This window comes from Paramormyrops kingsleyae, chromosome 7 (genome assembly GCF_048594095.1).
Source record: "Paramormyrops kingsleyae isolate MSU_618 chromosome 7, PKINGS_0.4, whole genome shotgun sequence".
NCBI lineage: Eukaryota > Metazoa > Chordata > Actinopteri > Osteoglossiformes > Mormyridae > Paramormyrops > Paramormyrops kingsleyae.
Window position 1 is genome coordinate 15,032,345 of NC_132803.1, and position 16,672 is coordinate 15,049,016.

Consider the following 16,672-nt stretch of genomic DNA (forward strand, 5'->3'; position numbering starts at 1 on the left):
TGTACACGGGTGTGCGTGGGGTATTTTTTTTACGCAGATGACAGTCAGTCAATGTGTACCAATGAAGTTGAAACTCCGTCAATGATCAACTCATCAGGAAATTCTATGTATAAAATTCCCAGCTGCCTTCCAGTTGTGGGGGGGGGGGGGGGGGTTACGGGCAGCCGTCGGTGTCACATTGAGCTGAGGATGGGGGTTGATGAAGTGGGCAGGGTGACACAACCCGAAAAATGGAGTGATGGCAAGTACTGGAGAAAAGAAAGATCCAGAATGGATTTGCACCTCAATTCAACGCTGGTCAACAGCTATGGTGAGGAGGCTGTTCTGCTTGTGAGGAGGTCGGTTGTGAACTTACTTTCTGATTGAGTCAGTCTTCCAGGTTTAAATCCCAATTATAATATGTTGTTATAGTCTCGTATATTGTATTAAAACTGGGTGCTTTGAAATCTAAACCCCATGATGGACTAAGGCATAGTATATGAGTAAAGTTTGAAATGGGTGAATACAGTAAATAAAGATTCCAGTGGCGTGAAAATGCATGCAGTGTCATGTGAGCATGGTATGGATTCACACGGGTCACCTTGCAGCCTCCAGATTCCAGTAACTTTTCTCCCACTGCCCCAGTGGAAAGTAACATCACAGACTGGGTAAAAACCAGTGCCTCTGTTCCTGCTTGGTGATGTAATGCAAAATGCAAAGCAAAGACATGCTGCTGATTTTATGCTGAAAAAGATCAAAAACGCTTCAGTCTGATAAATAAGTGGATGCATCCATTCTTTCATCTTCCCTTTTATTATCCCGAGCAGGGCTGTGGGGGGGCTGAAGCCAGGGGTACACGATAGGCAGGATGTCAGCCCAATAATTTGATATTTTATATAAATATTCACACCGCGAGTATCCCCTCCTTCATACTCAGGGCTCACCTTTCCCCTGAATTAGATAAATGTTTGTTGAAGATGGATTATATACATATTTTCATTATTTTGGATTAAACATTGTTGACTGCTATTAAAACATTTCATTAAAATACGCACAGTTAGCAGCATAACACTGAACCAACCTAAAAAATCAGCCTTGCGTCAGAAGCTGTAGCGGACCATCCGTGCAGAGCCAGAAACAGTAAATGCTAACAGCTACAAGCTAACTGCAAAGACAAACAAACTATTATCGCCAGAGCAATTTGCTATTTTTGTGCCCAGAGATGGGCGGTATTTCAATTAAATATATTTCAAATGTGTATGAATTCCTTTTGAGTATTTTGTAATTTGTATTTAGTTTGAAGGAAAAAATCTGATGTGATTTGTAACAAAATACTTTTTCTGTATTTAAAATATTTAAAGTACTTAAAACGTGTCTTTTATTTATTTTCTGCCGTTTTAAGAACCATCACCTGCCTTAGACTTTTAAATGTGCTATTACCGTCTTTGGCTAGATGCAAGTCAAACACGTGACCCAGGGCAGGTCAATCCTATAGGCGACATAGGCGGCTGCCTAGGGCACCAGCTTCTAAGGGGGTGCTAATTTGCCAGCCAATTTCATTTTGTTTCGGACAGGGGGCACCAGCAGTGATGCTTGCCTACGGTGCCACATTGGCAAAGACCGGTACTGATGTGACCCATCCTGTTGTGCTCATTGTGAACTTTGTTTTCCCATGACCAGTAATCAGAAGCTGCTGTAGTGCAAGTATGCAGTAAAATATACTATCAGATATTGCTCAATGAATGTCAGTATAGGACCGAAAAATAGAGCAATTAGCAAACAGCAGTGTTGTGTTTTAGAACTTGTGAATTAACTTGCAAGCCGGCTAGTGGCATTCTAGTTCATTTCAAGGGGCATCCTCAGGTTGTGGTATCTTGTGGTTTGTCATGTATGGAGGATATATTAGACTATCTACTCTAAACAAAACTTTTATCAGATAAACGTTCACGCATTATGATAATTAATTTGAGAAACCTTTGCTCAACAATGCATCACGCAGACAGACACACTGCTGATTGGCTGTGGCCAAGAGGTCATTAAAGGCCTGGATCTTGGTTTTACTCAGTACACTCACACTCCTTGACCAGTCTCCTAAGAGCCCCCATCGGAGCCTCCATTGATTCCGCGAAGATCACAGCATCGTTGGAAAGTCATGGGTGCTATGGGTGGCTGCCCTTCACAGACAACTCACTTCCAAAGAGCAAGTTGAGGGAAGTGTAGAAATGACAATTTCCCCACAGGGATTAATAAAGTGTGAGCTGACACCTTATCATGGTGGAGGGGTTTCAATGTTCCCAGGTGTTCCAATGATCCCAGGAGCTATGTTGCCTGGGGCTTTATGCCCCTGGTAGGGTCACCCAAGGTAAACAAGTCCTGGGTGAGGAACCAGACAAAGTGTGGCTCACTAGACCCTTTATGATAAGAAAATCATTGGATTCATGATTTCCCTTGCCTGGCTGTGGGTCACTGGGTCCTCCCCTTGGAGCCAGGGGTGGGGCTTGATAGCAAGTGCCTGGTGCACCCATAGGGCCTGTTTGGGCATAGCCTGAACAAGGCATGTGGGTCCCCCCTCCAATGGGCTCACCACTTGTAGGAGGGGTCATAGGGGTTGGGTGCAGTGTGAGTTGGGCAGTAGCCAAAGGTGGGGACCTTGGTGGTCCAATCCTCAGTTGCAGAAGCTAGCTTTAGGGACATGGAATGTCACCTCTCTGATGGGGAAGGAGCCTGAGCTGGTGTGTGAGGTTGTGAAGTTCTGACTAGATATAGACAGGCTCGTCTGGAATCAGTCTCCTTGAGGGGGGTTGGACCCTCCTCCACTCTGGAGTTGCTTGCGGGGAGAGGCACAGGGGTGGGTATACTTATTGCCCCCTGGCTGGGTGCCCACAGTGGATGAGCGGGCAGCCTCCCTTCACCTTCGTGTGGGGGGACTGTTGTTTGCGCTTATGCACCAAGTGGCAGTTCAGAATACCCACCCTTTTTGGAGTCCTTGGAAGGGGTGTTGGAGAGCACTCCTCCTGGGTACTCTCTTGTTCTGCTGGGGGACTTCAATGCTCACGTGGGCAATGACAGTGAGACCTGGAGTGGCATGATTGGGAGGAACAGCCCCCCTGATCTGAACCCGAGTGGAATTTTGTTATTGGACTTCTGTGCTCATCACGGATTGTCCATAATGAACACCATGTTCAAGCGTAAGGGTGTCCATATGTGCACTTGGACATCCTAGGCCGCAGTTCAATGATCGACTTTGTAGCCGTGTCTTCAGGCTTGCAGCTGCATGTCTTGGACACTCGGGTGAAGAGAGGGGCAGAGCTGTCAACTGATCACTACCTGGTGGTGGGTTGGCTCTGCTGGTGGGGGAGGAAGCCGGCCAGGCTTAGCAGGCCCAAGCGTATAGTGCGGGTCTGCTGGGAACATCTGGTGGAATCCCCTGTCAGGAAGAGCTTCAACTCCTACCTCTGGCAGAGCTTCTCCCATGTCCATTGTCGAACCTCGGATTCAGGAGGAGCAGTGTGGTTTTCGCCCTGGCTGTGGAACAGTGGACCAGCTCTATACTCTCAGCAGGGTCTTAGAGGGTTCATGGGAGTTTGCCCAACCAGTCTTTTTGTGGACTTGGAGAAGGCATTCAACCGTGTCCCTCGGGGAGTCCTGTGGGGAGTGCTCCGGGAGTATGGGGTGCTGGGCTTCCTTATAAGGGCTGTTTGGTCCCTGTATGACCGGTGCCAGAGCTTGGTCCGCATGGTCGGCAATAAGTCGGACTCGTTTCTGGTGAGGGTTGGATTCTGTTCATAGCTTTTACGGACACAATTTCTAGGCGCAGCCAGGGCGTTGAGGGTGTCCGGTTTGGTGACCTCAGGATTAGGTCTCTGCTTTTTGCAGATCATGTAGTTCTGTTGGCTTCATCGGACTGTGACCTTCAGCTCTTACTGGGACAGTTTGCAGCTGAGTGTGAAGCGGCTGGGATGAGAATCAGCATCTCCAAACCCGAGACCATGGTCCTCAGCCGGAAAAGGGTGGAATGCTCTCTCCGGGTTGGGGAGGGGGTCCTTCCCCAAGTGAAGGAGTTTAAGTATCTTGGGGTCTTGTTCACGAGTGTGGGAAGGATAGAAAAGGAGATCGACAGGCGGATCGATGTGGCGTCAGCAGTGATGCGGGCACTGCATCAGTCTGTCGTGGTGAAGAAGGAGCTGAGCCAAAAGGCAAAGCTCTCGACTTACCAGTCGATCTACATTCCTACCCTCACCTATGGTCATGAGCCATGGGTAGTGACCGAAAGAACTAGATCACGAGTATAAGCGGCCGAAATGAGTTTTCTCTGCAGGGTGGCTGGGCTCTCCCTTGGAGATAGGGTGAGGAGCTCGGTCATTTGGGAGGGACTCAGAGTAGAGCTGCTGCTCCTCCGCATTGAGAGGAGCCAGATGAGGTGGCTCAGGCATCTGCTTAGGATTCCTCCTGGACGCCTCCCTGGTGAGGTGTTCCGGGCATGTCCCACTGGGAGGAGACCCCGGGGAAGACCCAGGACATGCTGGAGGGACTATGTCTCTCGGCTGGCCTGGGAACGCCTCGGGATTCCCCCAGGGGAGCTGGAAGAAGTGGCCGGGGAGAGGGAAGTCCAGGATTCCCAGCTGAGACTGCTGCCTCCGCGACCCAACCTTGGATAAGCGGAAGAAGATGGATGGATGGATGGATTAATAAAGTGATTATTATTATTCCCCCACAGCCACTGGACCCCATGGCCCCATGGCCCTGCCCAACACCCAGTCCATACAAGCATTATACAAACACAGGTTGATCTTCCCCTGCTAAGGTATTGCTGCCTAACACACCTCCTCCGGTGCCTACAGGTTGGCTCGCTGCAGGGTCATCAGCCGGGTACCACCATTCCTTGATGTTTCGCCCCTTTGAACCCGGAACATCTCCTGGTGGTAGGACAGGGACATCTCCCAATCGCCCCCTGCAGCCTGCCCTTCAGCTAGGTGGTGCCCCAGTGTGTATCCCTCCTCTTCAGCTACAGCCAGAAGCTACTCTTCTCTGCCTCCTCTGCCAGATTTTTGGTAGTAGGAGCAAGAACATACCCCTGGTGAACCCCAGAACTGGTAAGAATGCAGAGGTTCTGCCTCCACTCTGCACAGCACTCACAGTACCAGTGTACAAACCAGTCATGATGTCCAGCAACTTTGGGGCTCGATCAACTGAGTCGAACACTTTATGGAAATGCTGAAAGGCTGCAAACCAACCCTGATATTTATGTTTGTGCTGGATAAGGACCCTCAGTGCCAGGATGTGGTCTATGGTAGACGTCTTAGGCCCAATACCAAACTGCTCCGGTTCTGACAGGCAAGCAAGTGATCACAGATCCTATTGAGGATGACCCTAGCACATGGGCATAAATTATGGGGGGTGGGCTGACCCCTCTAATAATCAAAACCAGCAATACAACTCCCTGGACCCCTTTGAATGAGTGAAGACTTCTTCAACCCCCCCCCCCCTCCCCAATGCTCAACCCAAAGTTATGCCCTTGCCCTAACAAGGATGTTATCCCACTGTAGTTGTTGCAATCCAGGCGATCACCCTTCCCTTTCCAGATAGAGACAAGTGCTGTTTTTCAACATTTATATCACATTTATGAAATTCAGTAATTATGTCGTTCAATGTGTTGGTTGCTAACAGCATTTCATGATAGAATCAAATGAGGGAAGGAAAATGCATTTCCTGGCAGGTAAGCCGTCATAAAGATGAACACCTTTTTTTTTTTTAGCTATTTACCAAAAAATGATATTCATTATGGAGAAAAATAAATTACTTGTGCCTGAGAAATCATATTGTGTAATGTTGGTCAATAAAGTCAAGGACTTCCTTGTTCATTGAGTATTAAACTAGTGACGTGACTAGTAAATAAATAAACTATGTTCTCGTTCGCGGCGTAATCGCATAGTTTATTATTACCATATGGATAAATGAACATTTCGCGATATGAAACAATGATATACGTCTTCTAAATGTGCAAACACATTTCCTATTTCTGTAGTACACTAAGATGGACGGAACCACACCGACGCCCCATTCAAATCGAAGAAAAGAGCTGTGCGCGCTCCCGACAGGTGATGCATTTCACGGCAGAGATGCTGAATCCAGCAAAACGCCGTCTCAACTCAAAGCTGCGCCCCCTGCTGTTCAAGAGACTGAATTGCAGGCCAGCGATGTTTTTTAGTAGGAAGTGATTTTTAATAGAAGACCACCCATTTAGACAGACCTGATGAAAGATAGCTAGCAAATGAACATCTTGTGTGAAGAAGAAATATGGGAATTCACAGGAGATTAAATCTGCCTTATGCAAAGTATCTGAGACGCACTGCTGGATTATAGCGATGCTTTACTCATGAATTTCATAGTATTGTTAAATGGCAGGTATGCACATATTTTGTTCTCATGACTTGTGCAAGGAGTCTAAGGATAGGTGAGAAAAGCTGAGAAACTTCACTGATGCTTCTGCCATATGTGGATCAAGTACATCTCTTTTGGGCTTATTTCATCATATGCGCATCTGCTGTTTAGTGTACCGACTCAAATTGTCTATGAAGCCTCAAACATGCACCATTACATGCTTGTGAATTAATTCATAAAAACTGAATTTCTGATTACAAGCTTTCAGTATATAACACAAGTCAATGAGAGTACAGAAATTAGAACTAGAATGATCTGGGACATTTTAAATACTTCATTCATTCACTGTGAAGTTTTTTTCAAACAGTTCAGTACCAGAACAGACAGCGTATGTATGTACCGAACAGCAAACCTGTATTCTGAAGATGATGATGCTCAGGGCAGCATCCACAGTCCAAAAACATGCTGAGGTTAATTAGAGTTACCAAATTGCCCGTAGGAGTGTATGATGTGTGAGTGTGCCCTGTAATCCGCTGGTGCCCCAAGCAGAGTTGTCCGCTGCCTTGCAGTTGCAGGGGAGACAAATGAGAGACTCATCTGGCTCTGAATGACCACAAACTTACAAGTTGCCCACTGAGATCCAAGTTTTTCAAATAAAAATTTGTTGCCCAATATCAATGGGAGAGTGCCTGAGCAACAGTTGCCCCGTATATCATCACCCTTATATAATTGCTATGGCTAACATGTCATTGCTAATTGAGGAAGATTAATTTCAGCTTGCTCAGACATTTCCCAGGGTGGGTCTCAAGTTTACCATCGTATTCAGTCTTACTTTTCTGATCCTCTGGCTTCACCTACTGAAGAAGTACTACTGTGGTATATGAACAGACACGACAAGCGAATCACTGCAGTCTTTGCTATCAAAGAGGACTTCTCTCCTGGTCACCACTGATAGTGGAGCTGCTTGGAGTTTTTATTGACCTGCTGTAAAGCAAGTTCAGCTTCTAACCCCTTATGGGCTGCCAGTCCTCGCCTTGGGTCCCTATTTAGCCCATAAACATACTTTAATAACAGAGTCCTTATCTTTTCACCTTGCTCTCTAAGGACACTTCCTGTTGCCGAGCAACAATATTCTATTCAATGAGGTCATGATTAAAGGTGCATTGTCACCAGCAGCCAGCAGATGGCGCCAGTGGTATGGGTGTCTGGGAAATATTCTTCAGGCAAGGGATAAGGACACATACTAGAGGACACAGATTTGTGCTGAGTCATACTAAGAAGGGGGAGGGGCTGACTTGAAAGTGGGCAGTTCTGTCAAGTGCAATTTTCATGTGTCACCTGGGACTGAATAGCCTTGTCTGGAGAGAAAGGGGAGGTAATGATTCAGCTGTAGAGGGGGCTGATTACAGCGTGAATGATTAGCACTGCCGCTGAGAATATGCACAATAAATGTAATTTAGTTCTGGGGGGTGAACGAAGGCAGTTAACAATCTGTAAAAAGGCAATAGATGTGTCACTAGCTTAAATGTACGAGTGTGCTCGCTTGCTTGGTTGATTTTAGCTGAGTACTGGGAAGGACAAAAATGTATATCCAAGATACGGCCCAAGGACTAGCCTTTATTAATATATTTGGATGAGACAGCACATTTCTCTCATACAATTTAGTGGAAGAACACAAGCTGTAACGTGATTGGTGAAAGGGGCACCAACTCTACCTGTGATTCGCTGAGCGCTGTGAGTGGTGAGCCACCCTGCCACCGCTCTTGTCAGCGTGCAGAGCTGCCGCCCCCACTGAGTGAGTGCTTAGTCATTGCACTGTAATGGATTCATTTCTGAGTCTGTAGCAGCCGGCACTGCTGCTGAGGGTGGGGGGTGGTGGAGCGGAGTCCAGGGATTACAGCAGCTGGTGAACTCTACTCTTTCAGCAGTGACTCACACCCGCACAGGCGTGTACCCACACAGGTCCGCGCACCGATAAAAATAGGCCCAACCCTGCCGCCTCTCTGGCGGAGGCCCGCCCCGCTGAGTGTGGCCCATATGGACAGAGAAACTGGTGTGGCATGGCCTGCGGGGGGGGACAGATGGACCCAGGCTTTTCAGCCCAGCACAGAGCCTGCGTTCCACGCTGGAAACAGCGGAGGCGTTCGAGCCCCGCTATGTGAGAGAAGGAGGCCATCTTGGATCACTGAGCATAGCTGATGTCACCACTTGCTAGCACCTGCTTCCCTGGAAGGCCCAAGGCTCGAAGGCGTGAGTAGTGCTGCTTATATCTGTGCCTTGTGGGTATTTAACTCCGTTTTATTTAAAAATGGTGGTGCCTTCTCTTTACAGAGGTTAAGGGTTTCTCAGTGTACTGTGCACCAATATTTCCCCTCTAATTCAATTCTCCCTTTTTGATTAATCTCCTGCCTTCTTCAGTCTGTTCATTTCTAGTCTTGAACAATCCCTTATCTGTAATCATCAGATTTTTAAATATCTGACCTTTCCCCTTTTTTCTCTCTTCCTCTGTTTAATGGCACTAGCGTTCTGCTCTCTCTCTCTCTCTCTCCTTTTTTTTTTCTTGTAGCTATAGCAACTGGCTCCTTTGACATCAGCTCGTTGCTGAGCAACAGCACAGAGTGACATAAGGCAGTTGTCGTGGTAACAATTCTCCTGGAGAGAAACGTCATGAAGGACCTGGGTGGGACAACATTTGCTTAGCCAATGATAGTAGAGCTATCACAGAAGAAGTATCCTGTTTTCCTCCTTTTCTAAGATGGTGTCTGATTCCCACTCAACCCAGACACACTCAAAACAATGCTGTCCTGTATTAATATTATCTCCTTTTACTACATGATTCATATTATTGACAGTGTGTGTCCTTGGTATAACCTATTCCTACATGTAAGTTATTAAATTTACCAGATTATCAATCTTTATAACTCATAGTGGGTGGCATGGTGGTGCAGTGGTTAGCATTGTTGCCTCACACCTCCGGAATCAGCGTTTGAGTCTCTGTCATGCCCATAGGTGTGTATGGTGTGTGTGTGTGCCCTGTAATCGGATGGCGCCCCAAACAGGGTTGTTCCCTGCCTTGCACCTGTAGCCTCCAGGATAGGCTCTGGACCCCCTGTGATCCTGAATAGAAGATGGATAAATCATTGCTTGTCTTAAGGTTCATATTTATCTTTGAATCATGCAGCAAATCCTTGAGTATTGATATTCACATACACGTTTTATAAACCTTGGCTGTTAGCAGTGGCCAAAGAGCTGAGCTATGTTACCGACATACGTTTTGTCAAACATATGAACACAAACCATTCCCCTGCTTCGTGGATTTCCTGCTTCCGTGGTTTTTCACTTTATCCTGGCTGGCTATGTCAGATGCCACTGCACAGATTAGCACTGCCCATGTTGAGCCCCCTGGTGCTGCAATCCGCAAACCCCTGGTGCTTCTTGGCTCCTTCTTCATTGCACATTTACGCCGGGAGCTCCTGAGGTCACCTGTTCCAGGAGGACATCGAGTACACAAGAGCCCCATTGCTGAGCCACAGCCTGCACCTATTTCAGGCCTTGTATTCCCCAACCTACCCCAATCCTTACTCTTGCTTCCAAAAAGATCTTTATTTTCTGTTGCAAGATAAAGGAAAATACGGCTATGATCCTCTGACAGGAAGCGCTTAAATAGGGCCATCTTGCCCATAGTGACATTACAGCTGTTGTTTTCTGCCATCTGATTTCCTCCAAGGCCAGAATGGTTAGAGGAACATCGTTTTCAGAGTATGGATGGTACTCGCTTGCGAGCAAAGGGAGCGGCGGTTCCTTTGGCTCAGGATGTGCCTACACAGGCTCTAGTGCCATCTTTGGCAACTCGGCAGGGCTGAATGATCGGTAATGTGGGTATCGTGACATGATTTTAATGGACTTCATTAGGCCGAGTTTTAGCGCATTCTCTTCAACGTAGCCCCCTCACCTCACAGTATCAGCACATGCTAATTAAGGAAATTTCAGTTACCTGGTATTAGGTTGGAATAGTATGCAATCTTGCAACTGTTGCGTGAACTTATAGTAGTAGGTTAATCAGTCTGATTGAATTAGGATTTTTCTCCACATTCTGTATGCAGCAATCTGGTATGGCCAAAAAATTACCCAAAGGCCACATGCAAACATGACTTGTGAAAGACAGATCGTATAAACACTAGACAGCCCCCTTTCGAAAAGCATGGATTGCAGCAGAATGGTTCCTCTGATGATCCGCCCCAAACAGCCACGCCCACAAACACAAAGCCACACCCACAAACACACAAAGCCACACCCACAAATAAGGAGCCAGCCACCCAAAATCAGTATCCAGGAGCAACCTTTATTTCGGCCCTGTCCCTCCAGGAGACCTCCACTCAGTCTGGCTTTCCATATCAACCAACAGTTTGACAAATACAGGCCAGAGAGAACACTGAAAGCAGCTATTTTGCTCAGCCAAAGTTTGACTTCTTAAAATGAACAATAAAATAATTTAAAAACTCAAAACTCGCATTAAATGATAAAATGCATCTATGTGAGCATGTTCCTGAACATCATAATCATCCCCACCAACACCTGCCAAATAAAATGACCATTTATGTATCATTCTGAAGCACACGTGGCCATTTCAAATCGATCGAACTTTGGAGATTTGGCTTTTAAACATGAAATATTAAAGAAAAAACAGATACATTAGTTAAATAATACTTGTTCTAATAAATAGTGTCTGTGCAGCATGGTAAACCAAGTCACATGTTAAAGGACATCTTGCTGTTGAACTTAAGTCTGTTCTATGAAAATGAGGAAAAATGGGGGTTTTGTTGATCCAAACCAAGCAACCTCAATATGAGCTGAGCGGAAACAAAGTGTATTCTCGCCCAAATCTTGCTTTGATCTGTTTTGTAGTGTGATTTAATTTAACCAGTACAGATTTCATCTTATGCTGTTCTTAGACTAGTATGAGGACCAAAGGAGCCAGCATCTCAAGGGGAGCATTGCTATACCACCTCCAGGACAGAAGGTGGCAGTATGGAGCATACAAATCTGTTTCTTCACCTACTCCTTTGTGTTAGATACATGCAGTCAGAATGGAACCATGGTACTGAGGCACTAGGGGGCAGGCAAGGTCACTTTATGGACGAATGACCAACTAGAACCTTTAGCCCCCCCAAAACTGGCTTTAAATCCAAACCAATATCATCACTCGTTTTGCACAACTTGATCTCTGACCTGCAAAGACGGGTACAATTAGTTCCCCCATCCGTGCACTAGCCACAAGCAAATGACGACACCTGGGACACCTGGCGTTCAGTCACTGCAAACACCATCAACCTTCCCATCACAAGCACAGACTCGCTTGGGTGAGAAGTCATCGGCATGTCAAATGAGACGAAGCGAAGACGTCGCCACCAAATGGACCCTCTGTCCAACTAAGCCAGCTGGCCTGGAGGAAAAAATAAAACCTCCGCAAACACACATATGCTTGGGCGACAACACGGTTACGCACACAAAGGACACAGCACCTGCCTTCTAGAAACACGAATGGCACCAATCGTACGACACGTGAGAGACTAACAGCTTCATTGTATCGTATACGGTTAAGGTTTCTACTGAGCACTGAGAGAAAGACCCAAAAACAAAGAGCCCCTATAGTATGGTTTTCAAATGCAGGGAAGCTGAAAATAAAGTTTCTGTGCAGGCAGAAAGGTGGCGACCTCCTGACAACTGATCCGGAGCCATCATCCTGCTTCGAGTATCGTAATTATAGACCACACAGCGATGCATGAAGGAGGAGGGATGAATGAGGCAGTGGTAGAGATGGAAACATCTGGTACTGTTCAGAACACATCTGGGGAGGGGGAGAGCATGGGAGAGAGCTGTGATATGGCAGGGTTGGAGAGGTGAGGAGAAGGGATTAGTGAACAAGGAAGCAAGCGTGAAAATGCGGGATTTCCGATGGGAGATCAGAAATGGAAAGAGAGGTATGACAGGAAGGAGCGTTCAGAGCACACAGCGAAGGTTGGTGGTGAGGGTGGGCTGGGGGTTCAGTGAGTAAGGAGCTGGGGGGGGGGGGGGGGTCTGTTGGCTGTGATGCAAACACGGTGTAGGGTGGCCCTAATTGTTAACCTCCCCTGCTTCTTCATCCTGCTGGTCACTGGTCCACAGGGTGAGGTTGTCTCGTAGCAGCTGCATGATGAGAGTGGAGTCCTTGTAGGAATCCTCATTGAGCGTGTCCAGCTCCGCGATGGCATCGTCGAAGGCCTGCTTGGCCAGGTGGCAGGCCTGCTCCGGTGCATTCTGGATCTCGTAGTAGAAGACGGAGAAGTTAAGCGCCAGGCCAAGGCGGATGGGGTGGGTGGGCTGCATGTGCTCCCTACTGATGTCAAAGGCCTCCTTGTAGGCCGCCTCAGAGGACTCCACCACCGCGGCCCGCTTCTCACCCGTGGCTACCTCGGCCAGATACCGGTAGTAGTCGCCTTTCATCTTCAGGTAGAACACCTTGCTTTCAAACTGCGCATCGGTGCAGTTCTTGATGAGGAACTTGTCAAGCAGGTTGAGCACATCCTGGCACACAGATTCCAGCTCCTTCTCGATCTTCTCCCGGTAGGCCCGCACCATCTCTAGCTTCTTCTCGTTGCCATCAGCCGCAGTCTTCTGCTCGATGCTGGAGATAACTCGCCAGGAGGACCTCCGAGCCCCGACCACATTCTTGTAAGCCACGGACAGCAGGTTGCGGTCCTCATTTGAGAGCGGCTCGTTCATCTCCGTCACCTGCCAACACAACAGGATGGGGGTTAGACTCCTAATTCCACCCAGACAGCCTGGAGGAAGAGAGCATTCTTTGAAGGAGCCAACATCCAGAACTACCAGGCAAAATTATTTTGGTTCTGGCTAAACCCCAGAGTGATTGCAAAAGGAAAGAGTCCTACATGCAGATTAAAAACAGCTCTCCAGTGCAAATTAAGCAGAGTAATAATAAATTAGAGGTTTTATACACAAGTACAAAAAAACTATAGTTCTTTTGAAGACCTCACTCTTCAGGGCCTTAAAGGATTGTCTTGGCCTCTTTGGTCCGCCAAACATTCTGCCTTGGAGAGATGAATAATATTAACAACTCTTTCCTTTTCCGGTCTATGAGCAAGGTCAGAGAGTCCAGAGGTGGCCTCCGAGAGAGACAGCAGAATCCCGGTTATACCGAGGTGTCCCATTACAAATGGACCCCCTAAAAAAAACAGCAGGAGTCCCCCAAGACTCTCACACATGGATCGGCAGACAGCTTAACATGACATGTCTGTTCCCTACACCGACTCCACCCTTCCAAAAATGCCGGTTCATGTTGGCAGACCTACGTGACTAAACCAAAATCATGCACCAAATTTAATGACGGTGGATACAAGGCGGCGGTAATCTGTCTGTCATTAATAAATTAGTGGAGGAAAAAAGGCCATTTATCTCTCAGGACACAGAACATCCTGCATTACATTGAACTAGAGAGTCACAAGTCAGCGAAGGATAATACAAGAAGTTTTACCAAAATGGACTGAAAGCACTTCAACTCAACAACGTCAACTCCTCAACCATGTTCACGAGGAGCCAGAAAGCTTGATGACCATGTTACTGGACACAGGTAAGTGTCACTCTCCTGATTTACTGTCCCCAACCAATCCATTCATTGTCTGGGATGCTGCCAAATCAGCTCCCTCTCTGCAATTAGGTACTTTGGCCTATTTGCTGCCCCAGAGACTGCCCTGCCCTGCCCCCCCCCCCCCGGGTGATCTGTACCATTCTAAACCATGGGCAGAAGTATCCCTTCAGCCAGTGACCACTCAAACGTACAGCAATAGTCTGGAGGAAATCCGTACTGAGGGCCGCACCCTGTAACAGCAATTCTGCTCATCAGTCTTCAATCATCATGCGACTTTGTCCCGTTTGACCTGACCGAGCTGCGGAGAGCAGGGGCCCGCGTGAAGGATTCTCACTTCATTACACTATGTCCTTAAATGCCATGTCCGCTGCATGTTTAATATCCCTGAAAGAATTTACTATTCTCACAGTGCGGAAGTTTCTTGGATCTCATTGGCCTAGACCAGTTCTGCTCGGCAGAAACGTCCAATGTCACCCTCTGTCGGATATTCCGGGAACTAATGCTCCCCAAAATTACATTAATATCAGCGACGAAAGGGACATCTTAAACAGCAGAATCGTTTTGTTTAAATACACCCCCATTTTTACAGGTGCCCACCCAGATGTCTGGAAACATGCTGAATAAGGGAACGTGGAAAAGACCACAGGATTCGGGCATGTGTCACATATGATAGCCTGGTGGACTATGCAGGGCATAAGCTGACAAATGTCTGGCATCTGCACATACGTTCCACGTGTCTGTACAGCAGCCATCAGGATCGGGGCTGAGAGTTATACCTATATTTATTTAAAAATTTAGTTTAAGATTCGTTCTATAATAAAATGTTCATTGCTGAATCGTTTAGGGGAATAAAAATATTAGGGGAAATCAATAAGAAAAACTGTCCAAAGGTTTAAATGAATGGTTGTGAAGCTATCGTTGTTTAATATTATTAGATTAATATTAAACATGCATTTATTAATTCTGCCCTATTCTGATATGTACATATTATTTGGATAAGAACTTATTCAATCTTACGCCTTGAACAATACTGAAGTTTTTTTGTGGCCAAAATTATATATATATAAATAATACTCGTGGGGATTCCTGTTAAAGGCTGTCATTGTGTTTTCTATAAACTATATTATGATGATGACTGGTGGATGTACTTGTGCTTCATGGTGATCCAGAATTCGGAATTAGAACACGATTTACTGGGCAGCCCAGCAAAGCAGCCTGCTGGGTTAAAACGCGGTTCATCTCCGGTAATTGGCTAGTTGGTCGCAGTTGAGTCAAGCTGGCAAAAGTAACATCACGCCCCATGTCCATTTCACACACAGGGCGGAAATAGTTTACATGGACTGCGAGTTGTTACTGTCAGCCTGCAAAGGGAATTCGAGCGTCCGGTATTTAAAACAAATCATATGACAGCTACGACAGGGAGAATTCGTCCTGAAGCGGTACAGGATAATGCGGCGGAGAAACGTCACGATTTATGGCACCGACGTGATTTTGAGCCCCAACTCCAACACTGTCCTTTATTTTGGAGACACTAGAAGAAAATCCACTGGACAGGGAAACATTTCAGACACGGATCAAACATGCCCGTTCAGCCTTAAGTGGGAGGCACTCCAGGTTGCGCAAATGTCGTTTGAGCTGGCAAGCGTGTCCGTTCTCTATAAAAATGAATATTTCGGGAAAATGAAGAAATTAACTTAAATGGGAAAAAATAGATTTCCCGAGAACACTTACCAGTTTCATTGCTGACGCCATGTCATCGTAGCGCTCCGCCTGCTCCGCCAGACGGGCTTTCTGGACGAACTGCTCTCTATCAACCATCCTTGCAATCAGGCGGCTGGACGTGCGGGATACGGCGCTGTGCCTCTAGCAGCTCGGCTCTTCTAAGCCTAAATGGAGACCTGTTTCACCCACCTGACAACCTCTGGGAGTCACAACTCGATCCCACCCTACAATGAAATGCCACACTCTAGCGGAGTGCAAACTGCAGAGAACGGGGAGGATGTCAAATAGCAGGGAATAGGCGCAGGAATCAGCTGTGACTAGCTACCCGGCTCTGCCCTCGCACCGCCCCCCGTGGCTGCAGGGATCTTTGGACTCTCTCTGGTCTACCTATCCCTCACATCCAACCTCGCCTATCCCCTGACTTTTTTTCTCTTCTCTCTCCGCGCTCCTCACTCCTCTTCAGCCTCTCCCTACCCAACAGCGATGTCGTCTAACCCACGGCTTCCTGACACGCTTTGCCGCAGTCGCGCAGGCGCACTGTGGGTCTCCCAGGGCTTGAGGGGCGGTGGGGCAGGGGGGAGGGGCCCCGAGATATTTTATGGTGACGTCACCTTCTATTAATAGCACAGCGCTGGAAGGGCGCGCACCTGCGCAGCGCGACGTGCTGCATTTTTCGTCGCAGCGGCTGGGGGCGTGCCTGCAAGGCCAGCGGTGCAATATGCGCATCGATCAGCCGAAAGATCAGCATGGGGCGATGCGCGGGGTATCGATGGTGCTGCCGTTGGACCGATATCGTGTTGTAAGCGAGACGCTATGGCCGGAGGGGGTGCGGATGTCCGTCGGTCTCTGTAGTGGGTCGCATGTTTGCGTCATTTGAGGAAGTGTTCCTCACAGAAACTCGCTTCCCAACATCTCAATAAAACATTGTAGTCCTACAAAAAGAGA

The 16,672-nt window shown here is 47.3% G+C and overlaps 1 protein-coding gene and 1 long non-coding RNA gene across 2 annotated transcripts; one reads left to right on the plus strand and one right to left on the minus strand.

Moving 5' to 3' along the window:
• Window positions 1-8,187: 8,187 nt before the first annotated feature.
• LOC111849973 (uncharacterized) lies at window positions 8,188-10,799 on the plus strand. The gene is made up of 2 exons (XR_002839672.2): window positions 8,188-8,610; window positions 8,927-10,799. It is a non-coding gene; the product is annotated as an uncharacterized lncRNA (long non-coding RNA).
• On the minus strand, window positions 10,683-16,289 carry ywhah (tyrosine 3-monooxygenase/tryptophan 5-monooxygenase activation protein, eta polypeptide). The gene is made up of 2 exons (XM_023823338.2): window positions 15,737-16,289; window positions 10,683-13,131 (listed from the first exon to the last, which is right to left on the minus strand). Exons 1-2 carry the CDS (start codon window positions 15,821-15,823, stop codon window positions 12,475-12,477), a joined length of 744 nt encoding a protein of 247 aa, XP_023679106.2. The 5' UTR covers window positions 15,824-16,289; the 3' UTR covers window positions 10,683-12,474.
• Between the last annotated feature and the right edge of the window lie 383 nt (window positions 16,290-16,672).

Coding starts and splice junctions, on each gene's coding strand:
- ywhah (XM_023823338.2), bottom strand. CDS start 15,823: ATGGTTGATAGAGAGCAGTTCGTCCAGAAAGCCCGTCTGGCGGAGCAG. Junction 13,132..15,736: donor TGGCGTCAGCAATGAAACTG/GTAAGTGTTCTC, acceptor TTGTGTTGGCAG/GTGACGGAGATGAACGAGCC.